This window comes from Nycticebus coucang, chromosome 24 (genome assembly GCF_027406575.1).
Source record: "Nycticebus coucang isolate mNycCou1 chromosome 24, mNycCou1.pri, whole genome shotgun sequence".
In the NCBI taxonomy this organism is placed as follows: Eukaryota; Metazoa; Chordata; class Mammalia; order Primates; family Lorisidae; genus Nycticebus; species Nycticebus coucang.
In genome coordinates this window covers 20941176-20968278 of record NC_069803.1, presented here as the reverse complement: position 1 = coordinate 20968278, position 27103 = coordinate 20941176, and the positions used below count along the sequence as shown (strand labels likewise).

Sequence of the window (27103 nt, the reverse complement as noted above, 5' to 3'; positions counted from 1 at the left end):
GTAGAGACTGGGGTCTTGTTATCTTGCTCAGGCAGGTTTTGACCTCTTGGCTTCAGCCTTCCCAAGAGTGAAGATTACAGGTGTGAGCCACAATGCCTTGTCTAGGTTTTCTTTAGATACCAGATAGGCATTTATGATTTTATGTGAAACAAGTTTTGGCTTTTTTCAAGTTATATTTCATTTTATATTTACAATCTTTTTTTTTTTTTTGATTTGTTTGTTTTTGTTTGAGACAGAGCCTCAAGCTGTCACCCTGAGTAGAGTACTATGGCATCACAGCTCACAGCAACCTCCAACTCCTGGCTCAAGCGATTCTCCTGCCTCCTCCTCCCAAGTAGCTGGGACTACAGACACCTGCCACAATACCCGGCTATTTTTTGGTTGCAGCCATCATTGTTGTTTGGCGGGCAGGCAAACCCGCCGGCTCAGGTGTATGTGGCTGGTACCTTAGCGGCTTGAGCCACAGGTGCCAAGCCATATTTACAATCTTTTATTCATAGCAGATAGGTTCTAGAGATCCTAAAAATGTTTCACACAACGCTATGGGGCACTCACAGAACTCTTGCCCCAGAATCAAACCACAACATGTGGTAAGAGGTATTACTGAGAAGAGCCTGAAAACGCAGCCTGGAGGACAGAAGGTATAAGACATGGGCCACGTCCCTACAACACTGGGGGGAGGGGGAGGGGCTCACAACACTGCTTCTGATGCTTGCAACTGTGAATTGAAGAGATGCATTATTATATATTGAATTGTTGTTGCTTTTCTGATTAGAAGATACAGAGTCGCTCCAGGTAACTTCCATTTAATTTAACATTTATTTTCATTTTATATCCAGATATCACATTTTCTACATTAAAATATAATCATGCTGACTCCCCACGCCCCTTAGACCCTCAGAGAAAAAAGTGAAGAACTTTACACAACTTGAAAGATGGAATGCACAGAGTAGGGAAGTTGCCATTGCACCCAAGTCCAAGTGACAAAGAACACAAAAGACCAAACAGCAGACACGGCAGAACTGCACGGAAGGTAGCTCAGGGCTCACTTCAGAAAGGAGCAGAAATCAGTAAAACTCTAAAGCTTTTAAATGCAATCACGTGTGCCACAAGATTACCCTGAAAAGATAAGAGGTCAGAAAGCAGAACCAAGGGGATTTTCCAAAGGTTGCTCTAACAGAGTTTAAAATATCCATAAACGTAAGAGCTTTTGTTCCCCACCTTGCCTTCAGCATCTGGTAAACGCTTTAGAAACTTAAACCACTGTTAGCACAACAGAAGGTAAAATAGATACAGGTTTTTCTTTCTTCTTTTTTTGCACCTCAAATAATTTTATTAGTTATTTTAATCATGTGATTCCTCCGCATGTAAACTGAGGAAGGGTCGCCAAGAGAAGGCATCTTACTGCTATCAGGTAAATGCAGGCTATGAAAAAGTTGCATGATTCTGTCACTCAGAGGGAGAAATGTCAGTAAGACACAGGCTCCCACTGCCTACTATGGAAGAGGAAAAGGAAACTCCTTTTGCTAATCTAGACATTATCTAGGAAACAGCCGCAGACAGTAAAAACCAGCTGCTTACAGAAGCAGCACAGACCCACGGGGGCACAATGATCCAGAAGAACACTCAGGAAAGAGCCTGTCAGTGGTTCTTCCAAAAAGAGATTTCTTTCAGGCCTGATCTTGCCCCTAATTTAGAGCAAAGCCTTACAACTTCAGAGCAAAACTCTTAAGGGGGTTGAGAAGTAAAGGTCTAAGAGACCCAAATAATAAGGACATGATTGTGTAACTAACTACACCACTATGTACAAATACACACATGAATAAGAAAACTCCATCCCTGCAGCTACTTTAAACAAAACACTGAAAACCCAGCTTTTCTGAATAGCGGATATTTTAAAGTCTGTTAGCAGTTTAAAACATTGCAACACTGGCACAATATGTTACCTAGTCTTTGTTTTTAATTACAGGGTAACACGGTAAACTCCAACACAAAGGTGGGGAATGGGGGAATGTGAAAGAAAGAAATAAAACAGAACCAGTAATTTCACAAGATGACCAAGCCAGCGATGAAGTGGCAGCTAATGCTTGGCAGAGTCTCGAGGGTAAAATTCGCTCAGGGTGCTCTGAGGGATTCTCTTCAGCATTTCTTTGGGGAAGATTCGGAGCAGCTGCCAGCCAATGTCCAAAGTCTCATACACAGTGCGATTTTCATAAGGACCTTAAACAATTGAGATTGATTTAATAAAAGCAAATGGCTTTCAACTTAGCAGTGTTAACTCAGTACTTACTGTGCTATATGACTAGAGTGTCAGCATTTAATATAAAAAAGAAACAAAGTTGGGATTCTCAAGACTCAATGGGACTGAATGTGGTGACGAGGCTACAAACAGAAAGTACCACAGGGACTGAGGGGAGAGGGAGAGGCCAGGAGTTGAAATCAGGAGTCTGGGGACGGGGGCTGTGTTTTCAAGCACACATGGGGGGGTGGAGGATTGATCTGGGTTTTGACAGTTGAGTAGAATCCTTGAACAATGGAAACTAGACTGTGTTTGTCCAGAGATCAGTGAGAAAAGCCGTCTCTCTTGAACAAAAGAGCACAGAAAAGGCAGAATCTGAAGAGACCAGTACAGACCTTACAAGGCCTTATGTGACAGTGGAGCCCCTGAACCCGTGCACAGGCCTGTGCTTCCCAAGCCTGTTGTAATTATTTCTAATAGCTAAACCACCCTCATCCCCCAAATAAATCTTATTGTTTGACTAGGGAATCAAGAAAGAGTGGGTTGAGTTCTTGGGCTTTCTTCTAGAGAAAAATTTTACTTTTATTTTTATTTTATTTATTTTTTTTTTTAGAGACAGAGTCTCACTTTATCACCCTTGGTAGAGTGCTATGACATCACAGCTCACAGCAACCTCCAACTCCTGGGTTTAGGTGATTCTCTTGCCTCAGCCTCCCCAGTAGCTGGGACTACAGGCACCTGCCACAATGCCCAGCTATTATTTTTGTTGCAGTTTGGCCGGGGCTGGGTTTGAACCCACCACCATCGGTATATGGGGCCGACGCCCTGCTCACTGAGCCACAGGTGCCACCCTACTTTTATTTTTAAAATACTGAGTTTCTGCATTAAAAAAAAAACCAACAATCATGTATACTTTTGAAATTTTAATACTAATAATGCACTATATAACTAGAGAAGTACACAAATCCTAGGTGTACAGCCTGATGTATTATTCCAAAGTAAACACATATGCTGTAATTACCCAAAGGGTGACGGGAGAGATCAAGCAAAGCACCTGGGAAACACTACATATGCCATGCAAGGGAAACCATCTCAGGTCATTTTTAGCAGAGGGAGAACCAATAAAGTCTGTAATAAAGTTAGCAAGGCAGCGGTGTACTGGGAGTCGGGAGACTAGTCAAGATGCTAACCAAGAGCCAAACGATGGAAGGGACAACAGCTAGACCAGGCTGCTAGACTCCGAGTATGGTCTGACTCGGTGGTCAGAGACCAGCAGCTTCAACGTCACCCATAGAAATACAGTCTCTGCCCTCCTCCACCTTTACTGAATCAGAGTCTGCATTTTAGCAAGATCCCTGGTTGATTCAAAATATACTAAAACTTGAGGAACAATGGTCTAAGGTATTATGATGGGAATGAAACAGAATAGGGTAAGATATCTTAAACAATGCAAACTCATAAATAACTGGAGAATAAGTGAAGGAGGTTGAGAATAATACCCATTTGGGCGGCACCTGTGGCTCAAAGGACTAGGGCGCTGGCCGCATATGCCGGAGATGGCTGGTTCAAAAAAAAACAAACAACAACAAAAAAACAAAAACCCAGTTATTGAGCTCAGGTTAGTCAGGACAATGATCGTTTCAGAGATAGAAATGCTGAGGTTACTGTGGCCTTGCTCAGCGGGTGAGTTGAGAAAAGCCTTCGGTTCTGGCCACCCTGAGCCTGAAGGATGGTGGCAGGAACATGAATGGCATCCCTAAGGCAGCCAGAGCTGGGGGATCCTAAGAAACTAACATAGCAGCCCCCAGCATGGAAAAGTCAGCAATGGGAGAAAACGTACAGAACAATCAGGTAACTGAGTAAGGAGCAGGAAGGTAAGAGATGGGAAAGGGAGATGAAAACAGATGACTCAGAAAAGTCCCAACCCCGAAGCAAGAGAGATGGCTGCTGAGAAGTTGATGAGGAAGGACAACTGGCAGTAAGGCGGCAGAAGGCCAGCTGGACGCAAGTTTCAGAAGCACGAGGGAGAGAGGAAAAAAACAAGATGGCAGCCAAATACCTGGAAGGACAAGACCTTCCCAAGTGGTTCAGAAGACAGAGCTATGACAGGCAGTGGGAAGACCCCCTTCCCTAATCACAGGGATACTGGAGAAAGACCAATGTAAATTCTCTCAAACTGGGAAAGAAGTCTTCAAAACTACCTGAGGCTTTGTATATTTGTAAGAAAAATGATAGTCATCTTACCCTGAGCAATAAAGTTCCTCTCAAACTTCTGCAGAAATTCCAAGTAAAGAAGGTCATCTGAGGTAAGAGCTTCTTCTCCGACTACAGCTTTCATGGCTTGTACGTCCTTCCCAATAGCATAGCAAGCGTACTACAGAGAAGACAGGCACACGTGAATGGAGAGAGGACTGTACACATGCAGACAGTAACTCGGGATAGACAGACGTGCTGCTGAGTGTTCCTCACACAGACAAGAATGTGCACAGTCACACAAGTTAATATGAAAGTACCAGAACCTTGGAAAGGAGCCTTCAGCATTCAGGACACATCTTACAAAAAATACACTTCCTCAATACGTCAATGAGCTTACAATTCACAGAGCATTTGAAATTGAGAACTCACAGTCAAACCATGGAGAAATCTACCTTGAAGTTCCACTCAGGAAAAATATCTGTGCTATCAGTAGGTTTGTCATTTCTACTGTAGAAATGACAAATTGTGTTATTTGTGTTTGATGTACAATCTCATTACTATAAAAATTAAGGATTTCATGTAAAAACTGTATCTCTTACTGATTGCTTAGTATGTTAAAGCAGAAATACATTAGTATACTTTCAGGAATTCTCTACACTTACCATTAAAATTACTAATAAAAATTAAAACCACCTGATTACTTATTTTTGTATGTAGAAACTATATAGCATTACGCACGGGTTTCAAGCGTATTATTTTTAATATTGATTATCAACATCTATCTTTATGAGAAAAAGACTGTTTGGTTCTAATTAATGAGTAGGTATCTTCTACTTCAATCCTACACTGGAATTCTACATGGATGAGAGAAAAATGGTAAGGGAGAAAGACAAGAGGTATTAAGGCAGAAGAAAGAATGAACCGAGAAAGGTATTCATTTCTTCCAAACACCATTCGGAGAACCTACGTACCAGCTGGTTAGAGACATCGGCATGATCCTTTCTGGTCATACCTTCTCCAATAGCAGACTTCATTAACCGTGATAGTGAGGGCAGCACATTAATAGGAGGGTAAATCTTAGGTAGAATGAAAAAAATAATTTAAGTATAAAATTTGAGTTTTACTAGTAAAGAAGCATTTGAAACCCATTATTACCCCCTTAAATCACATAAAACTGCTACATTTGTTTTCTACATGAATTCGAGTATCTTTTCCTGGAGAGAAAAGATAGTAAGAAATACTTTACAGCATGGTATTTCTTAAAAAGATCAAATCCAAAAAATCGTAATTTACTAAATAGTTCAAGACTATTTTGAAAAACATTTTTCAACTGGCAGATACTATCACATGAGCAAGTTTAAATGGTCTTCTGAACTCTTAACTCAAAATATCATAACCCAAGTGAAAAGATTAACGAGTATTACATCTAAAAGCCGATTTTAGGGCCGGGTGCAGTGGCTCACGCCCGTAGTCCTAGCACTCTGGGAGGCCAAGGTGGGTGGATTGCCTGAGCTCATGAATTCGAGTTCAAGAGCAGCCTGAGCAAGAGTGAGACCCCACCACTAAAAAACAGCCAGGCACTGTGGCAGGCACCTGTAGTCCCAGCTACCCGGGAAGCTGAGGCAAGAGGATCGCTTGAGCCCAAGAGTTTGAGGTTGCTGTGAACTATGACTCCATAGCACTCTACCAAGGGTAACAAAGTGAAACTCTGTCTCAAAAAAATAAACAAAAGCTGGTTTTAAAAGAAGCACCTATTACAGAACTACCAAAAATTTGTTTTTCTATTAATAATCAGATTGGCAGATATACCATTATGGAATGGAATACCCCAAAATGTGGAGGTAACTGACTCCGTTTTAAGGCACAATAAAAAAAAAATGATCATTTTTAATTCTCGCACTCTCCCCACACCAGAAATGATGATTTTATACCCATATTAAAAACAATTCAGTTGATATTCTGAGCAAAATAATTCCTGACGGCACAATCAAAGTCACTGAAGAGTAACGATGCGAGAGAGGAGAGACCTGCGAGCTCTGGGGCAGTGCCGAGTGTCAGATACCTGTCTGTTGTGCAGCTGTCTGTCCACGTAGATCTGCCCCTCTGTAATGTAGCCAGTCAAGTCAGGGATGGGGTGAGTGATATCTACCGGAGCAAGACAGAGGATGTTAAGCACGGCATTCTTAGTTTATGAGTTTTAGAGTGCTATCTCATGGAAACAAACTCTTAAGAAGTAGATCTGTACTGCTTAGACCATGCAGTGTTACTCAGAAGAATGTTACTAGAATACTTCTCTGTAAGGATGGAAATATCTGCGTCTGTGCTGTCCAATATGGTGACCACCAGCCAAGTGTGGGTAACGAACACTGGAAATATGGCTAATAAAACTGAAACTTATCTGCAATTGTATTTAATTTTAATTAATTTGAACTTAAAATAACCAAACATGGCTAGTGGCTACTGTACTGGCAGTTTAATTTGTGTGGTATAGCAGTGAGATGCGAAAGCACTATGAAGTAAATGGCTAAACTCAAAAAACACTCCCTCCTAGATACCTGCTCTCGCCTCCAAATACAAGTAAAATTCTATTTGAAACACAAAATTACCTTACAGAAATTTGCCAACTTGATGTATACTGAAAGAGCATTCTTGATCCATGAGCTCTCTCAGACGGATGTCAACATGTCACCGTGCAAAGGACACAGATGAAGACAAGTAGCCCAGCACTGCCGGCCACCCCAGGAGTCACCCAGCAAAGCAACGCACTTGAAGTCTGTCAAATTACCTAAGTTTGTAGCTACCCCCTTAGAATGAGTCATTTTCATGTCCGAGGCAGTGCAGAGAACAGAGTCAAGTATGAACTCAGATCTTCTGGGTCCTAAGCCTACCACTTCCTGAAATGAATTAGTTCAGCTCTCTGTGCCCAGATGACAGCACCTGCCTCAAAGTTGCTACGAGGATCGAACAAGGGAATATTTATAAAGCACTCAAAAAGGAGCTCAATTATAGCAAGTTACTGCTGTTTTAAAAAATATAAAAGTGATTTTTAAAAACTGAAATAAGGAGAAAAAGGCAATAATATGAGGAATTCTGAACAGTTCATCCCAGGAGCCACCCTCAGCACCCATACAGACAGGCACTGCACCATGTGCTTTTAGAGACACAGTAAAAGAAAGTCATTTCTAACCAGCTCTTGGTTAAAGACCCTCTCTAGTCTTGTGGCATTTACTACCCGTACGTTCCATGTGGCACTTAACATAAGCCATCTTAAATTACTGGCGCATAATATATTAAATACTCAGTCCCCAACTAGGCTGAGGAGATTACATTAAGGAGAGACCATAAATTATTTTTAAAACTTTCCTACATCAGAATAGCAGGCACTCAATAGTACCTAATAAATGAAAATTAAACATTTAAATTAAGGGGCGGCGCCTGTGGCTCAGTTGGTAAGGTGCCGGCCCCATATACCGAGGGTGGTGGGTTCAAACCCGGCCCCGGCTGAACTGCAACCAAAAAATAGCTGGGCGTTGTGGTGAGCGCCTGTAGTCCCAGCTATTCAGGAGGCTGAGGCAAGAGAATCGCTTAAGCCCAGGAGTTGGAGGTTGCTGTGAGCTGTGTGATGCCATGGCACTCTACCGAGGGCCATAAAGTGAGACTCTGTCTCTACAAAAAAAAAAAAATTTAAATTAAGAAGAAAATTGCTCTTCTTCCACAAAAAGATAATGATAATTATTGTTAATGAAAAAATATATTTAAGCACATGTAACTAGCTAAACTCTTAGAGGATAAGCTCTTGAAAGAATTTCAACTCAAAAAGGTCAGTGGTCTTCTCTAATTTTAGAATTAAAATCCTTGTGATAATTATGTCTGCTGTAACACAAAGATTCACACTTACCATCGTTAGGCATGGTGAGAATAGGGATTTGAGTAATCGAGCCATTTCTACCTTCCACTCGACCAGCACGTTCATATATTGTGGCTAAATCTGTGTACATGTAACCTGGGAAGCCTCGTCTACCAGGAACCTCCTCCCTGGCTGCTGAAACCTAACAGTAAGTCAAGGAGAACATCACAGACCAGAAGACAGTAAGCAAAGCTCGGTGAGAACATGTTTGTTTGAACTTGCCAAATTATTAAGTGGAACATCTCGTCCTGTTCATTTTAAATACTGTCTTTAAGAGATTTAGAAAAATATCTTAGCAATGTTAAGTTCAAACACTCTGCAAAAAATGTTGACAGTGGAGGACCAGAAGATTTTTGTTAAAATCACATTACTATAAATTTTCAAAATAAGAAAATATACTTGCAATTTTATAAATCAAAGGAAGTTAATTTTACAACTGGGGTAAGATTCTTAGTTTCCAGATTTTTTCATGCTGTGGAGCCATATTTATGTAAACTAATCCCAAAAGGGTCAAAAGGGAAGGAAATGTACACCAGGAATCACTTGTTGTACCTTACACACGTTATTTAATTTAATTCTCACAACAACCCTATGAGGAAGGCTGGTATCCCCAATTTACAGTTAGAATTAAGGGCCAGTTACCCAAAATCACAAAGCCAGCAGTCCATTACACTGGGTAAGGTAACAGTAATAATGAGCAGTCTTTTTCTCCAGAGAGACACGCATAATGGAAAATGAGCACACATACAAACCTATCATCAACAAGAACCCTAAAGTGTGATTAAATCCGACATCTAAATGCTGCTCCCGTACCTCTAAGAGTGTACTACAGCAGCCGTGCTCAAAGCGTGGTCTACAGACCAGCCGTGCTGCCTTCGTACCTGGAAGCGTGCACTGTAGCAGCCGTGCTCGAAGTGTGGTCTACAGACCAGCCGTTACCAATGCGCAGTGAGATACTGAGAAGGCACAACAAGCACTTAGAAACTGTAGGGCAACGTGGCAGAATAATTTTATGTCTTGTTGGAATTAATAATAATTTAAAAATCTAAGTTTGCAGATTGTACAGCTTTTAGAATTTTTCACTTTTCTAATAACTAATTTTTATTATATTTTACAAAAGTATTGGTCTTTGACGGATGAGAGAAAAAAATAGTCTTTTGCCAGAGTTAGTCTGAACAGTAATATACCAAAGTGAGATATGGTGACAGATCTCAGGGAATTTTAAGAAGCTGGAAATCTAGCATGTCTCTTCAGAAGTTCTTTTCCCTTTTTATGTGCTTAAAGGAGTTAACTTACCCAAACTTTCAGTAACTTATATTATCTGGATAATAACTGCTAGATCTTAATATTGTTCCTAAACAAACAGTTTTATAAGTTTTCTAAACAAAAAAGTCCTGAAGAGAGAAGTGCCAGAGTATGGTCTTTATTTATTTAAATATTAACATCACAAAAATGGAATTCTAAAGAGTTAAGACAGAATTCCCTGGGAGAGTCCCTGAATAGCCTGTATCATTTTCTCCCTTAGACAATCAGCCCTTAATCCATGCAGACAATGTCAGTATCATAAGCAGGCTAATAATTTAAATTCCATCCTGTAATCGCTTCTACAAGTTGACAGAAAAGTTGTATTTTCCTTTCTGACTAATTAAGGTATTCTACTAATATATGTGTAATGAGTTTTAAAAAATGACATTAGAGAAAAAAGAAAAGTTGCAAAGAGACAAGATAGCTCTGAAAATTAACCCACTTTGTTTAATTAAAGAAAAGAAAAAAGAAAGAAGTTACCTCTCGAAGCGCTTCAGCGTAAGAACTCATGTCTGTCAGGATAACCAGCACATGTTTCTCGCATTGGTATGCCAGAAACTCAGCTGTGGTTAGAGCCAGGCGAGGTGTGATAATTCTTTCAATCCTGAAAGGGAACATATTGAGTCCTAGGTCACTGAAACCAGCCAAAACCAAAACGATCTGGAAATAATAGTATAACCTTAATTTAAAGTTTTAAATAAATTAAAAAGATTATCTTTTACATTAAAAAGTCTTAAGTAAGACAGTTATTTTATAAATGCTCCGTAATTTCTCAGAGGTACACAACTTCTCAAAACTGGGGGCAGGGTAGATTGAGGGAGGGAAGGGGAGAAGGAAGAAATGGCAGCCAGATTTCTCAGGAAAAAGGAAAAAACTTATTTCCTGAGTATCAACTGTGTGCTAGGTAGTTTACATGTATGATCTCATTTAATGTACAAACAAATGAGACAAATATTTGTCACATTTTACGAGCTTCAGAGCCTAAGCAATTTGCCCAATGCAATAGCTACCAAGAACAAGAAGCACGGGTGCAATTTAAATACAGGATCACCTCATTCCCAGGCCATGTTTTCATCACATCTTACCTCTCCCTCATCTTAAGTACAGTACAGTTTTGACTCTGAGTCTGGGTGAACAAAAAGAAATAGCTCTACTTACGTTGGGTCATTAGCCAAGTTCAAAAAGAGGCAGACGTTGTCCATTGAGCCATTTTCTTCAAAGTCAGATTTAAAGAAACGAGCAGTTTCCATATTTACCTAAACAGGAATAACTTCATCAGTGGTGGGAGAAAAAAATGCTCAATATTTACTCTAATGAAGATCAAGCTACAGATCTAAATTGTTCCTTCCTTTAAAGTTTCAAGCACCCCCAACCCCAAATTCAGAAAAGCCAATAGAATAAAGAACCTGCTTGGAACACAAACATATCATATTTATACTTAAATTTTAGATTTCTAAAATGGTAAATTTTAAGTCTTAGTCTGGTAAAAATGCCAAGCTGCAACTTCTCTACCTAGAGATAAATTCAATTATATATGTGCAGTTTACTTCACTGTTCTAGTAATGCAAGCAATGAATTTTATGTGCCATACTAAAACAAAACAAAACAACCTGTACTTACACCCATAGCAGCAAATACAATTGCAAAATTTTCCTCACTGTAGTCCACTACATCTTTGGATTTCTTTACCAAACCAGCCTGGCGACAGATCTGAGCTGCAATCTGAAGAAAATTGTAAGAGAACTGAGTTGAAATCTAAAACAGCATTGCTATGACTTAAATAACTTTTATCCTTAACTTTTTGAAATTATAATCATAAATGAAATGGGGAGAATTTAGGACACTTATCCAACAAAACTATTTTGTACTTTTTGTAAAGATAAGCGTATGTGTAAGACATTTGTATGTGTGGATAAAAATTCAAGGTAACTGGATTATACAAACAAGAACACTAAGTATTTATTCTAAAAACCCTTTATTTCTCATTAACAGTGATGCACTGAGAAATTCTTCCCTGCTAAATTTCAGATCCTACTTCTCACCTCATTGTGTGGTAACCCAGCAGCAGAGAAGATAGGAATCTTCTGCCCTCGAGCAATACTGTTCATGCCGTCTATGGCTGAAATGCCGGTTTGAATCATCTCCTCTGGGTAGATTCGACATTGAGGATTGATTGGTTGACCTAATGCATTTCCAAAAGGGAAAATTTCAATATGTCTGCACAGTATTCTTGAATTAGAAATCCAATTAATTTAAAAGAAAAAGCACCAGAAGTCCAGAACTGCATAAACCGTTTCTCTCTACTCTTAAAAAAATCGGTTTACTTTTGAAATATGGAAGTTGAAATAATTTTTTTCCTTTAGTCTTTTGTTGACTCATAAAACATATGATAGCAGAATCAAGTTCCTAAAGTGAAATAAAAGTATAGCAAAGAGAGAAATCCTACTTTCAAAGTCATTATAACCATATTCACTTCAGCTGTATCCTAGATACTTTATAACATCTTAAGATATTACATAAGATTTTAAGATAATTTCTAGGAAAAATTAATTTGTAAAATAATTTATAATACATGGAGTACATTAGTTATCTACTTAAAAATGGCATCATAAAAATCACTATCTGGCAAAGGTGCAAGATAGATAGAGGCTGTTTTCTGCAAAACACAAAAATCCAACTACTGCCCCTACCCATAATATCTAGAAAGTCTTCAGCCAGTACAGCAGGCCCTCTGTCAATGGGTTTTCCTGATCCATTGAATACTCGACCTGTAAAACAGTAACAAAACAGTACAGAACAGACCTTCAAATACTCATAATTTTTTTCACCGTTATGAAATATGTTCACAAGGCAACAGATCTCTGCTCAGAATGAATAATAATATCAATTTACCAAGCATATCCTCAGACACTGGTGTTCGGAGAATATCCCCAGTAAACTCACAGGATGTTTTCTTGGCATCTATACCTGATGTACCTTCAAATACCTATAAATAAAAAGAATAAATCAGAAGGGTATTCAGCCCTTGTAAAGTAAAATACATAAATGTATACCATTTTAAATAAAATGAACAAAGAAACTTTCATGGTCATGAACCAAATTGTCAATCTTGGACCAAGGGTCCCACCTGCAGAGCCAAATTCCATAAGCAAACTAAGAATGTTTTCTGCATTTTCAAAGAATTATTAAAAAAATAAAATAAAAATAAAGAAAAGAAATATGCAAAAGAAGTTAGGTGACCCTTTATAGAAATTTGGCCAACCCCAGCGCTAGACTATTTTTTAGGGGAAGATGTTAGTTGAAAACACTATCATTTCCTATAATGAGCTAACGTTAAAAACCAGGAACTATCAGAGACAATGTAAAGGAACAGACTTAGATACGGTTTCAGTTTCATCCCATAATCAATGAACTCTGCTTTTCATCCTTCTATGTTACTATTTCATTTTACTCATTAAAAAACAAACAAACAAACAAACAAAAAACTATTTTACCAGAGGGGTTACTAGACTAGAGTGGATGCAGGTGGCAGATTCTGAGCAAGACAACTCATAATAAGACAACTCTTTTCTCCCTGCAATCAGTAATCACCCTCCAAATACTCTTATAAAATGATCATTAGAGAAAACCAAGTAGTACTTCTTTACGTGTCTGCTGTTAAGAAACAGTTCAATTGACAAAGTTTTTAAAATCGCACTTACCTGAACCACTGCTTTGGAACCACTAACTTCCAGAACTTGCCCACTTCTCTTCGTGCCATCTGGTAATGTCAAGTGGACAATCTCAGCATATCTGGGAAACTAAGCAGGAAAAAATAAAGGATGGACAACCAACATTTTAAAAGCTCCCCAAATTACTCTATATGCTCTGTCTTTAACCATCTCCAACACACAGAGTTTATGCCGTTTATAATTTTCTCAGGCAGTTTAAGTCCTTGGAACACACGTCAGTAACATATATACTGGCAAACGCAGAATAAAGTATAGGGAGAAGATCTTAAATTCATGAAAACATGGCAATTCTTTATTGCTTTTCTTCTGCACACATCTTAGAGTTCTGAAGTTATAAAAAGGTATAAAATTTACAAATATCTGTAGCTGTGCTCCCACCACTTGGAACTAATGCTTGCTCTTTGCGCTGAGTGTGTCATCACCTGGGAGATGGGGGTATAGAGGACAGGGGAAGAATAATTACTATTATGATAAAAAATAATGCTTAAGCCCCACCCTTAAACTAACTACCCTAATAATATATTCCTCTAATTCATTTTTACTATTTTAAAATACATGTCTCCAAAAGACATAGGTTAGTATTTTTCTTTACATAAATGGCAATGTACAAAATATATCATTCTGCAACTTGTTTTAACTCGGCTTTATGCTTAGCATGACATACTGTCATGTTCATAATCTTATCAACACAATTTACTAAAATTGTATCACTATTTTACGTGACATAAGGAAAAAAAACAACTCTGCCAATCAAACTATGATGCATCATTAGATAGAGACCCTTGGATTTAGGGATGTTCAAATGTGAATACATAAACACCTGGCACTATTAAAACAGACGCAGTTTAAATCCAATAACTATACTACATTTTATTCAGCTGTTCTTCTACAAATGGAGTTCAAGGTTGTTTCAAATTTACACTAACAAGAAAATGCTACTATCAACAGTTTTGCAGGAGGCTCCTTGCATTAGTGTGCCAAAGTTTCCCAAAGGGATTTGGTAGGGTACATACAAGTCACTTCCATTTTCTGCCAAATTAACTCTGCAAAGGAACTGTGTTAAGTTATGATCTTCCTAAAAGTATAAAAACATATCCTTTTTCTCCATCTATGTCATATGTCAGTCTTATATTTTTAAATTTAAATTTAATTTTTACCACTGCATTCCAGCCTGGGCAACAGAGCCAGACTGTATCTCAAAAAGAAAAAAAAGAAAAAGAAAAGAAAAGAAAAAAAAGGAAGGAAGGGAAGGAAGAGACAGAAGGGTGGGGAGAGGAGAGAAGAGGGGGGAGAAAAGGAAGAAGAGATGACTATACTTGTTCATTTTCCTTTTCAATCCCTTTATACTCTAATTCCTTTTTCCCACAGCACTGGCTACATTTTAGGCAAAAAGATGGATAATGATGGTGACTAGCATTGTCATCTTATTCCTGACTGTGATACTGTGATATAGTAAGAAATATATATTTGGTCTTTATCCCTACTCCTGTCCAGAGGCCCTAAAATACAAGTAATAGCAATAAAGGTGAAAAGAACACATTTTATTATTTATAACAAGCCCCTTTCAAACACACCAGGGTATATGTTAATACAATGACTTTTGGAAAGTCTTTGTGGGGGAGGGGCAGTCGCTAAGGGAACCAACCACTTGTTTAGAGAGTCGCAATGTTCAGCCCCATCCCCTGACCTCTGGGAGAATATAGGGACTGGAAATTGACTTGACCACCACAAGCTAATTATTTGATCAATCATGCTTAGGTAATGACGTCTCTATAAAAATTCTAACTGAAGGGGTTTGGAGAGTTTCTGGGTTAGAGAACAAGGTAGCATCCATGTGCTAACAGGGTGGTCACCCCAGATCCATGGGAAAAGAAGTGCCTAGGTTCAGAACCCTTCAGGACATCACCATATGCAAACTCATCATTTGGCTACTCATTTGTTGCCTTTAATATATCCTCATTTTAAAAAATCTGTAGTAGCAAATAAACTGTTTTCCTGAGTTCTGTGAGCTAGCAAATCTAAATTCTAGCAAATTATCAAACTTGAGAAGGGAATCTTCGATTTACAGCCAAATTGGACAGTAGCAGTGGGTAATGTGAGGACCCCCCTCCCCCCATCTTCAACTGGCAAGTGAGGTGGGGTCAGTCTTGTGGAATATAATCCCTTAACCCACGGGGTCCACATCAACTCAAGGCAGTTAATGTCAGAACTAAGTTAAATTGTAGGAAACCAGAAAATAGATGTTCACTGAAGAACTGAATTGTTGCAGGAAAAAACTCATATACCTGATGTCAGAAATGAAATAGCTAAGAACGGTAGCAGAGAGGAAACAGTTTTCCTTTCACCGATTTAAATGGGACTATTCCCAGAGTCTTGTGAGTATGCTGTTTGCTGCAGACTATGGTGGATACTCATTAAGAGGTTAAGTTTGTTTTATTCCTTATTTTCTAAAAGTTTTTAAAATGAAATAAGTAATCACATCAGATACTTGTTCTGTCTTTATTGAAAAAAGCATAAACTTTTTCTAGTTTAATCAATGAAGGAGCAAAATTACATTGGTATGTTTTCCAGTAATAAATTATATTTGTTATTACTGGGATCAATTCTACTTTCATTATACTTTTGTTGATTTTTTTATACAGATATTTTCGCTAACATCTAACATGTTACTGTATTTAAGAACTTTGGATCTGTGTTTCTAAGTGAGAATAGCTATTTTTCTCTTTTCTAGTATTATTCTTTGTCTTGTTTTGAAATCCAAGATAACCCAACTTCATAAAATGAGTTGGTAGCAGGGCTTCATCTTCTATTCTGATATAATTCGCACAATTCCTGATTGTATATGTTTTTTTTTTTTTTTGTAGAGACAGAGGCTCACTTTACTGCCCCCAGTAGAGTGCCGTGGCATCACACAGCTCACAGCAACCTCCAACTCTTGGGCTTACATGATTCTCCTGCCTCAGCCTCCCAAGCAGCTGGGATTACAGGCGCCCACCACAACGCCCGGCTATTTTTTTGTTGCAGTTTGGCTGGGGCTGGGCTTGAACCCGCCACCCTCGGCATATGGGGCCAGCGCCCTACTCACTGAGCCACAGGTGCCGCCCGATTGTATATGTTTTAAGTTAAAACCAAAAGCTTGGCTCAGCGCCTGTAACTCAAGTGCCTAGGGCGCCAGCCACATACACGGGAGCTAGCGGGTTCAAATCCAGCCCGGGCCTGCCAAACAACAATGATGACAACTGCAACCAAGAAAGAAAAAAAGAAAAAAACAAACAAAAAAATACATATATATAAAACAACAATGATGACAACTGCAACCAAAAAAGAAAAAAAAAAAAAAAATATATATATATAAAACAACGATGAGAACTGCAACCAAAAAAGAAAAAAACACACACACACACACATATATATATATATAAAGATAGATATAGCTGGGCATTTTGATGGGCACCTGTAGTCCTAGCTATTTGGGAGGCTGAGGCAAGAGAATAGCTTAAGCCCAAGAGTTGGAGGTTGCTGTGAGCTATGACACCACAGCACTCTACCCAGGGCGACAGCTTGAGACTCTGTCTCAAAAAACAAAACAAAACAAAACAAAAAAGCTAAAAACAAAGAAAAAGAAATCACTATAAATCTCATAGTCTAAAGTTATTTTACATAATTTTTTTTTTTCCAGTTTTTGCTGGGGTCGAGTTTGAAACCACCACCTCCAGTATATGAGGCTGGTGCCCTACTCCTTGAGCCACAGGCGCTGCCCATTTTACATAAAAATTATTTACCTCACCCCCAAGTAATACGTAATGAAGCTTTTTTAGCTCTGTTAAAATTACTTCTTCAGAGATAGGTCTGCTCTAATACTGTCTCCTATGGTGCCCTCCCAGACCCTTCAGAGAACTACCTAATTACACATTTCTGTGTCTACAGTCTATCTGCTTCTCCACTGCCCTTCGCTCCATGGAAGGAGGGCTCATTCTCATTGTTCACCATGATATTTTCTGTGCAAAGTTCAGCACTTAATACCACTGAAACTAAATAGTTTCTGAGCTGTTTTTCAATAATACATTTACTAATATAAAAATTTCTTATTTTAAAAATGAGGCAAAATTTTTATTTAGTAAAGAATGTAGAAAAAAGGGAGAAATAAAGCTTCTTAATATTTTCCTAATGAAGGAACATTTCATAAAATGTTGTAGGTACCTACATAAATCTTGTACGTCTGAGTTTACCATACTGAGGCTTCGAATCAATCTGCAGCCTAGTATGAAACTGTGGCCAAGAAGTAAACTTGGTGGGTACCTTGTCACACATAAAGTTTCTCTTAGTGCTAAACAGAAAGACAATGCACTTTGCTCTTTAAGAAATGCTTCTCAATGAATTTTCTATTTCCAGAGAAGTCACATGCCATACACACCTACCACTAACCTCTCTCAACAAACTAGTAATTTTGTGTGCCTCTCCCCCAACAACCAATGTACAATTATTGTTTTAGAAAGCATATTATATAAATTACTTTCTTGGAAGGTATTTTGATCATACAGTTCAGGCAAAAAGTTTAGCACCCAGACTATGCAATTATAAATTATATCCTATGCATTTCTCTCTAAGATAATAAGTGTTTATAATTCTGTATCTATATAAGTCTGGCTAAAAGAAAAAAACCATGTAACTAAAGATCTTTACAACAAACAGAATAAGTAAAAACTTCTCTTTGCTTTAGCTTTAGGGTTTTAGTTGCTGTTGAGATAACCTGTTCTTGTACATTCATTATTTGAATAGCAATGCCAAACCCTCAAAGATAAAAGTAACACTGTTCCTTCACTCAAGAACCTAAAATTTAGCAGAAAAGATAAGATAAATACTGTAAAAAAGAACTATAACACATGGCAGTCTACAAGGGCCATAAGATACCATATAAACACGCTCATAAATATTATTGCTGATTTTCTCTTAATAAATCTGTTAGGCAATATTAACTTTTCTTTTCCTTTTTAGATTTTGTATGAGGGATTCAGGGCCACAGACAATCCCACAGCAGATCCAGTGCTGGAATCTGGTCTTAACAACTTTTAGTCTAAAACTCTTGTCTCCAAAACAACACTGACAGTCCCAAGAATGACTTAAAAATCCCAGCAAAAATCTGAAGTGAAAAAAGAAAAGTCTAAAATGTATTAAACAAGACTCAATGCCATGTTTTAACTACATAAATAGACTATAACAGATGGTGATATTACCTTAACATGATCTAAGATCACTAGTGGACCATTGACTCCTGATACTGTCTTGTATGCTGGAAAGAAAAAGAAGAGTCAGTTTTACCCAAACAGCACAAAGATCCAAATTATCTCTCTACTTCATCACACCTATTATAATATGAAACTCAAACAGCTACATTTTTCAATGAACTTATAAAATATGCCTGTGCCTACACAATTTTTCATAACCCACCCTCATCCAACCCAAATCATTTTGAATCCTTACTATGAGTACGTCATTGTTGTAAGCACCCAAGATATGTAAACAAGGTACACAGGGACAAGATTCTGCACGCCCTCAAAAGTTCACAGTCTCATGTGGGGAGAATGTGATAAGGGCTCTCCTCACTGGAGGAGCAGGAAGGGTTTGTGGGAGCACAGCAAAAACAGTAACAGTTCCCACCAGACAGAGAAAAGGGAATATTTTATGGAGGACATGGTGATTAGCTAAGTTGATTAGAAGAGAAAGGGAATTCTTACGTTAAGTACAAGTGATAAAACTCATAAGGGAAGGTCAGGCAAAGTGGCTCACACCCTTAATCCTAGCACCCTGGAAGGCTGAGGCAGAGGATCCCTTGAGCTCAGGAGTTCATGACCAGCCTGAGCAAGAGCAAGACCCCATCTCTACTAAAAATAGAAAAATTAGCCAGGCACAGCGGTACCTGCCTGCAGTCCCAGCTACTCATGAGGCTGGGGCAGGAGGATTGGCTGAGCTCACGAGTTTGAGGTTGCTGTGAGCTACGATGACGCCATGGTACTCCAGATGATGCCACTGCACCCTAGCTGGGGGGTGTGTGTGTGTGTGACAGAAACTAAGAAAATGTAGCCAGCAAGGTAAAAAGCCATAGTTAATCAGTTATAAAAACAAGGGGGAAAAACTTTGTGAAAGAAGGAGTGGGCAATGGAAAGCAAGCCAGGGTTGTGAGTCAAATGTCATTGTCAGGTTAGAGGCTGATATTTTCTGCTGCTCTAACTATGCTCTAGGAATAAACTGGTGGTCTAATAGTCTTCTCTACAAGGCACTACCCAAATCCTACACTGTGTGGCAAGAGTAATGGTAATTACACATAAACAGAATGCTAAGGGGAAAGTTATTCCAACAGACAATTTCAGAATTCACTAAATTTCATAATCAAAACAGCTAAAAAGAAAAAAAAACATGAAATAAATTTCTGAAGAAAACTTACCATAAGGCTTAAAATAATTTACATGAAACTTTCAACACACTAGGAATTTTTCACTTTCTAGATTTCTTTTGAGGTCTTATAATGAGGTTGGCCAGAGGTTCCCAGCACAAACATAGACTCCCAAGAATGAGGAAACCATTTAATAACCAGTCTGTCCACTGCAGGAACTATGGAATCTAAAGCCATGATTCCTTCAGCCTAAGGCCAAGAAGCAAGTGCCCTGGGACAAATGCTGGGACAGAGAAGGCAAGCACTTCCAGGTCTTCCGTCTTTCATACTAACAGGACATTTTCATCCAAGTATTTTATCCAGACATCAATTACTTGAATAAATCAGTAATTGTCCTGTAATTATCCACAGGATTTTTTTTTAATCTTAAATAAAAGGCAAGTCACGAGTTTAAAAATTAAGCTACTAGAGTGAAGGGTAATATAAAAGGATTAATCTTCTCCTAAGACTCCATTTACCACATTTCCTGCTATTTTTATGAAAACCCTCCCCATTGTTTTAAAATAATCTGATACTCTTAAAAACACTTCCAATCCTTACAAATATTATTTCATTGTTCTCATTTTAAAGGGCTCCCAACATTCTGTTTTTCAATGACTTTCTAAAATTGCTAAATAGAAAAATGTAAAGTGAATACTAGAAACATTTTCTCAAAATCCAGTTTTCAGAAATATAAAAACACAGATCATTTCATTTCAATCCTTTATCTAATGGGGTGGGGTTGGAGATCTAGTCTTCAGATTTATAAGAAGCTTTGTTTTGTTTTTTATTTTTTTTGTAGAGACAGAGTCTCACTTTATGGCCCTCGGGTAGAGTGCCATGTCTTCACACAGCTCACAGCAACCTCCAACTCCTGGGCTTAAGCGATTCTCCTGCCTCAGCCTCCCGAGTAGCTGGGACTACAGGCGCCCGCCACAACGCCCAGCTATTTTTTGGTTGCAGTTAGGCCGGGGCCGGGTTTGAACCCACTTTGTTTTTTTTTTTTTTTTTTTGTAGAGACAGAGTCTCACGTACCTCCCTCGGTAGAGTGCCGTGGCGTCACCCGGCTCACAGCAACCTCTAACTCTTGGGCTTACGTGATTCTCTTGCCTCAGCCTCCCCAGCAGCTGGGACTACAGGCGCCCGCCACAACGCCCGGCTATTTTTCTGTTGCAGTTTGGCCGGGGCTGGGTCCGAACCTGCACCCTTGGCATATGGGGCCGGCGCCCTACTCACTGAGCCACAGGCGCCGCCCTGAACCCGCTTTGTTTTGAATGAAATGCAACATCAATAAAATCTTTCAGGTTCTTAAACTGTTCTTTACTTTTTCAACAAGACTGCATCTCCTTTGAATTTCTAATATCTACAACAATGCTTCAGAATCTCATGTTTAAAATTCAAGCTTATTCCCAACTACTAAGTTTTACCAGTCACGAGCAAAAGCATGACCAAGAAAAAGAAGTCACAGCTTTTCCTGGAAACAGTGAATCCAGCTGACTTCTACCACAGAAGACAAGAAAGATTCTACTTCACCAAGAATCTCCACATTTGCAACAATGTATACAGTGCCTTTAAAAAATCCAGTAAGTAACCCTGCAAGCTAACACCAACACACATTTAATACTGGTCAGAAGTTCTCATTTAATCTCCGGACTTCTTCTTCTTATTATTATTTTTGAGACAGAGTGTCACTGTCACCCTCGGTAGAGTGATAGAGTGCCATTGTGTCACAGCTCACAGCAACCTCAAACTCTTGGGCTTAAGTGATTCTCCTGCCTCAGCCTCCCAAGTAGCTGGGACCACAGGCGACTGCCACAACTGGCTATTTTTAGAGATGAGGTCTCACTCTGGTTCAGGCTGGTCTCCAACCTGTGAGCTCAGGCAATCCACCCACTTCAGCCTCCCAGAGTGCTAGGATTATAGGCCTAAGCCACCACGCCTGGCCTTTGGACCTATTATTATTCCAAGTTTTAACAGAATAGGGAAAGTAAGCAATATGCACAAGGACTTGAACCTATAGGGTCCTGGCTCCAGAGTCACTTATTCTTTAATTTTGTTGCAGCCTGAATTCTAAAACCAAACTGGTCCCCCCACCCCTTTGGTGATATGGTGCTCTTGTACTTACAGGAATTATGAAGTGAAGTTACCTAAAATAACTGCCCGAGTCTAGAATTTTAGCTATGAAAAATAGTTTTTTAACTATTTTTAATAATGCACTAAGCAATACTCCCTTGTGTAGTGGAAAACAATCTTTCTCCAGCCACTGGAAGTGTTTGGGCAGAGAATGGAGGATCTGACAGAGATGCTTCATCAGTTTTCTAGCACGGAAAACATGAGACAGAGACCACTTCTGATACAAATCAGAGGTTATATGTGGTTATTTTAAATTCAACTGAAATATAAAAGCTAACCTAATAAATGTTATAACACAAACTAAACAAAAATACTACCAAACTTTATATCTGGAGAGTGGTTCATGTTTTTACAAAGCTATCTGATTTCATCTTCACAAAATACTGTGAGGTTAAGCACTATGCTTTGAACATCCCCTCTGAAACTCTGATTCAAACTTCAACCTCAATGTAGCTATATTGAGAGTATAGCCTTTACGAAGTGACTAGATCATGAAGGCTCCGTCCTCGAGAATGGATTAGTTCATTCAGGGACTAATGAGTTATCCTGGGAGAGATTTTATAAAAAGAGGAAAAGAGACCTGAGCCAGCACCTTGGCATGCCCAGTCCCCTCACCCCATGATGCCCTGAACCACCTCAGGACTCTGTGAAGACCCCACTAGCAAAAAGGCTCTCCCACCTTAGACTTCTCAGCCTACAGAACTGTAAGAAATAAATTCCTTTTCTTTATAAATTATCCAGTTTCAAGTATTCTATCATAAGCAATAGAAAATGGACTAACAGGGGAGGCAAAGCTGACAGCTGCTCACTTTACACATAGGAAAGTAAGGCCCTGATAAATTTGTTTTTAAATGGAGGGTACGGGCTTATATGTGTTTTATTTTTCTTTAATTCTTAAGGTTGGTACTCTATGACTCTAACATTTCTGACTTTACTCCTCCGTATAGTTAGAAAATACAGAGAACACACAGTTCCTAGTTCTTGGACTGCACGAACTATATTTATATAAAACTATTCTCAAAGAAAACCAACTGGAGAAAATGACAACCAAACACTACCTTTTATCCCTCAACAGTATCCAGCCTTCTTCACCATTAATCACTAACAGTCCAAAGCAGACTGTGTAAAGTCCACCTGTCAAACACATTAAGTTGTTCTTCCAATAAAAAAAGGACAAAACCCATTTACAAGTTCTTAAATATTTTTATTTACTAAAATAATGACCACTCCTCTCTTGAAAATTTCCAAATGAACAAGAACTTAAGTCCACAGGTACATGTACGGGGAACAATCAGAACTTCTAACAACACAGTAGATACATGCTTAACACTGCATACTTAACACATCTTGCAAACAAAAAGTCTTAACCTTTGACTCTCCACAATCAAGTAGAAAATAAGTAGTTATAAAGTTAACATTTAAAAGCCAAAATCCACACAGATTTTAAGGAACACAAATTTTAACAGATGACATTCCCTTCCTCTAGCAGGATAAGGAATTGTTCTACACTACTAACACCACTTAATGATTATGAAATATTCTAAGAGAAAATCCGACAGCCATTGCACAATAAGAATCCTAGTCCCTAAGACTCCACCTTATTCGCAAAACAAAAAACCCAGAGCAGTCATCTTCCATTGTGCAAGAACGGTAATGACCCACACCCTGACCAGTAGGCAACTGAGGAAGAGGTCCTAGAAGAAAGCATGAAGTCAAACTGAGGAAGAGGTCCTAGAAGAAAGCAAGAACTCAAAGTTTATTTGACTTTTTGCTGGGGCTGGCTCTGTTTTATGAGGTAAGAAATTTAAGGTTCACCTAGGACCTCAGGAAAAATAGAGATCACCAAATTCAAAATATATAACATCCACAAGCTCTATCTCTATTCTTGAGTCTTTTCTTTTAAAAGAAAATCAAGTTTTCTTTTTTTTTTTTTTTTACTGTTGGGGATTCATTGAGGGTACAATAAGCCAGGTTACACTGATTGCAATTGTTAAGTAAAGTCCCTCTTGCAATCATGTCTTGCCCCCATAAAGTGTGACACACACCAAGGCCCCACCCCACTCCCTCCATCCCTCTTTCTGCTCCCCCCCCATAACCTTAATTGTCATTAATTGTCCTCATATCAAAATTGAGTACATAGGATTCATGCTTCTCCATTCTTGTGATGCTTTACTAAGAATAATGTCTTCCACGTCCATCCAGGTTAATACAAGAAAATCAAGTTTTCATTCCTTCTGACTTTAGAAATTCAGCTAAATTGCTCAAAATCACTTCCTAATTTCAAGTCTGTACATTGTCTTTTCCATTTCTTGTAACCAGTCCTATAATCCTGAAGCTGTTTTTGTACAGGATCCAATGTGTACAGGCGAACTGCTACTACTACTCCATTCCTTCACTCAAAAGGCACACAGGAAATAATTACACATCACCTTAGATGGTATCATCAATCTTTAATTACGAAAATTAACAGATTGATCAATATTTATTCAGAAGCAATTAAAGCTGTTAACTAGATAAAATATGGCAAAATAGGAAAAAGATATTAAAATGCAGTAATATGTTACCCTAAGCATATCATTTATGCTTCATTTTTTTTAATTTTTAAAGTTTTCACTTTTTATTTTTATGCTCAATATTCTCCCTAACATCATTTATGGCTTTTCAAATAACGGAGATACATAAGGGAAACTCAGCTCCCTACTGATTCCATTCATGTTAAGAATCTATCCACTAAACCCTGAGATCAAGCAATTTAAATGCAAGTCATACATACATTCAACAAGACACCATCTATGTGTCATTCATTATGCTAGGGACTGGGGATGCCTGACCTCTAAAGATTCAGTTTTAAGCACTATGCTGCAATAGTTCTGCCAAGATTAATGTCATCTGGAGAAATTCTTCAGCCACAGACTAGGCACACGGGGAACGTCAAGAAATCATATTCATCTCTCTCAATGGTTTACAGCCTTAATCATGGAGTATTTGTTAAACACTATGAATTCAGCTGAAATTCTCTGGGTTGGTAAGGAATAATTAAACAGAAATGGACTACTGTACCCTTATAACCTTTTCCTAAAGCTTTGCACCATTAATGTCCATCTGCTCTGCTCAAATACAACACAATTCATAAAAGAAAATTTGTCCTTCTTAGGCATAAATTTACTGCCAAGGTTTATATGAGAATGCAACATCTGTCAATTTCCTTAAATATGTACTTCAGCTCATACACAGTACAAACCCCCAACAGGCATTCTCCAGTTCAAACAATTCACCGTGTAAAAAGCACATCTCAGCAATCCACAGAAATGTGTTTTCCTTCTTCCTCACCCTGCAGTGCTGTCACATGACCCACTGACAGATCAGGATGGGATTAGTCAGGCTTCAGATCTCCCAGACCAAAACCATTCATCTGAATTTTTTTTTCACCAATGAGCCACCTTCAAACAGGCATTCTGACAACTAACCAGTGCAGTCTCACCACCTGGGGAAACGTCAGGTGCTTTTCCAATTTTTTTTTTTTTTAAGTCTATTTCCAGGGTTCATCCCCAGCTCCTCAAGACGCTGTGAATGGCGGTCTGATGCTACACAACTGAATTCTTTAGTAATCAATAACCATTTCTTTGGAACTGAACTGTCCACTTAAAACTGGTTTATTAAGGTCTTTTTATGATCATTGCAACACTTAAGCCTATGCATACGTGCTATATATAGGCAAAGCTGCTTGACTTCCCTACAGAACTTTGCACTCAACCAAGTTTGGTTAACCGGTCAGTAAATGAAGAAGCAATGGTAGAAAAAGACCCAAGAGGAATTTAAAAACCTGGATTTTTAGTTCCTGCTCTGCCAGTAATTAAGAGACTGAAGCCTGGTAAGTCCTACCCCTCCCGGAACCTTAGGCTTCTCACCTGTAAAACGAGAGGGTTGTTGGACTAGGTGACCTGCAGAGTACTTTTCAGCTCTAGCGTTCTCTGATATCTAGGTGTCCTCCTGTGGAGTAGCCCCTCCACCGAATAACAAGCCACATCTCCCTCTGGCTGCTGGCCTGACCTCCATCCACGAGAGGCCTGACCACGTCAGCGATGGCATTACACCGTCCGTCCCGGGCAGGAGCTCAAGACCTGCCCTGAGGTCCTCACCAGCGAGATGGGATGGATGGGAAGGGGCGTTGCCTCGACCCGTAGCCATTCAAAAAAAGCCAGGGGAAAATTAAGATCGGAGTGACAAGAAGCGGCCCTCAGAGACAGGAAGCGCCTGAGAATGCTCCAGCCTGGGGAAGTTGGAGAGGGTAGGGAATGACTAGAAGCAGCCCACCAAGCCTAGGAAAAAGTTCCCGCTGGCGCTCTTGCCCTCAGCCCACCTCACGGAAATGCAAGGCACACGCAAATCTCCTTGTAGAGAGAGACAAGTGGGTCAGGGCTGCGAGGACAGCGGGAGGGAAAAATAAATCCCACCCCCCCACCCGCTGGCTAAGCAGGTGAGTGGGAGCAAAGGGCTAGGCTAAGGAGCAAAGACGGAATACATCTTGCTCTCAGATACTCACTGAGGCGAGGCTGGGAGAGGTAGTTCCGACTAACTGCCAGCGCCTGCTCCCGAGCTCCCACCACTGGCCCACTAGTGGACACGGGTAGCTCAGGCGCGGCCCCGTTCACAATCCCCCGCATCGCCCGTAGCGCCATCTTGTCTCCTCCGTCCCGACTGGCCCAGCTGCGACCCCGCGCAGGCGCAGATATACCAGGGCGGCCCGCGCACCCGGCTCCGCCCATGCGCGCTGCGGCGCCCGGGCCTCGCTCCGCCCCCTTCGCGCCTCACCGCCCCCAGCCTCGTGACTGGGCTCCGCGGGGGCGGGGCGGGGCGCGCGGGCTGGAGGAGCTGACCAGCGTGCTGGGAGGGCGGCGCGGGCCGGGGCAGGGGAGAGGGAAGCGGGAGAAAGGCACGAGTGAAGGAGGAAAGGAGAGAAAAGAGACACAGAGGAGGGGCCGGAGCGGGGAGGAAGGCAAGCAAACACGTAGAAGTCGTCAAAGGATGTGCGTTTCGAATAGGCTTTCATGACGTTGAACGAAGAAAACTCAAGCTGTGAAAACCACTTTGAAAAACATGCAATAATGCTATTCAGTGATTAACGTAGGGTACTATTATATATGTCATCGTTTGTTTCATTT

General features: G+C 39.6%; 1 protein-coding gene across 1 annotated transcript; it reads right to left on the bottom strand.

Moving 5' to 3' along the window:
• Positions 1-800: 800 nt before the first annotated feature.
• Positions 801-26695, bottom strand: ATP6V1B2 (ATPase H+ transporting V1 subunit B2). Its single transcript, XM_053578231.1, has 14 exons — positions 26485-26695; positions 18613-18668; positions 13349-13447; positions 12540-12633; positions 12338-12415; positions 11690-11829; positions 11268-11369; positions 10806-10903; positions 10128-10251; positions 8334-8484; positions 6498-6580; positions 5407-5511; positions 4484-4613; positions 801-2220 (listed from the first exon to the last, which is right to left on the bottom strand). Exons 1-14 carry the CDS (start codon positions 26618-26620, stop codon positions 2081-2083), a joined length of 1536 nt encoding a protein of 511 aa, XP_053434206.1. The 5' UTR covers positions 26621-26695; the 3' UTR covers positions 801-2080.
• Positions 26696-27103: the final 408 nt, after the last annotated feature.

Bases quoted from the DNA above. Each gene is read 5' to 3' on its own strand.
- ATP6V1B2 (XM_053578231.1), bottom strand. From the start codon at position 26,620: ATGGCGCTACGGGCGATGCGGGGGATTGTGAACGGGGCCGCGCCTGAG. The intron at 12,634-13,348 runs GTAAGTGCGATT...TTTTATTTATAG, and splicing joins GTTCCAAAGCAGTGGTTCAG to GTATTTGAAGGTACATCAGG. The intron at 10,904-11,267 runs GTAAGTACAGGT...ATTCCTGTTTAG, and splicing joins TTGTATTTGCTGCTATGGGT to GTAAATATGGAAACTGCTCG.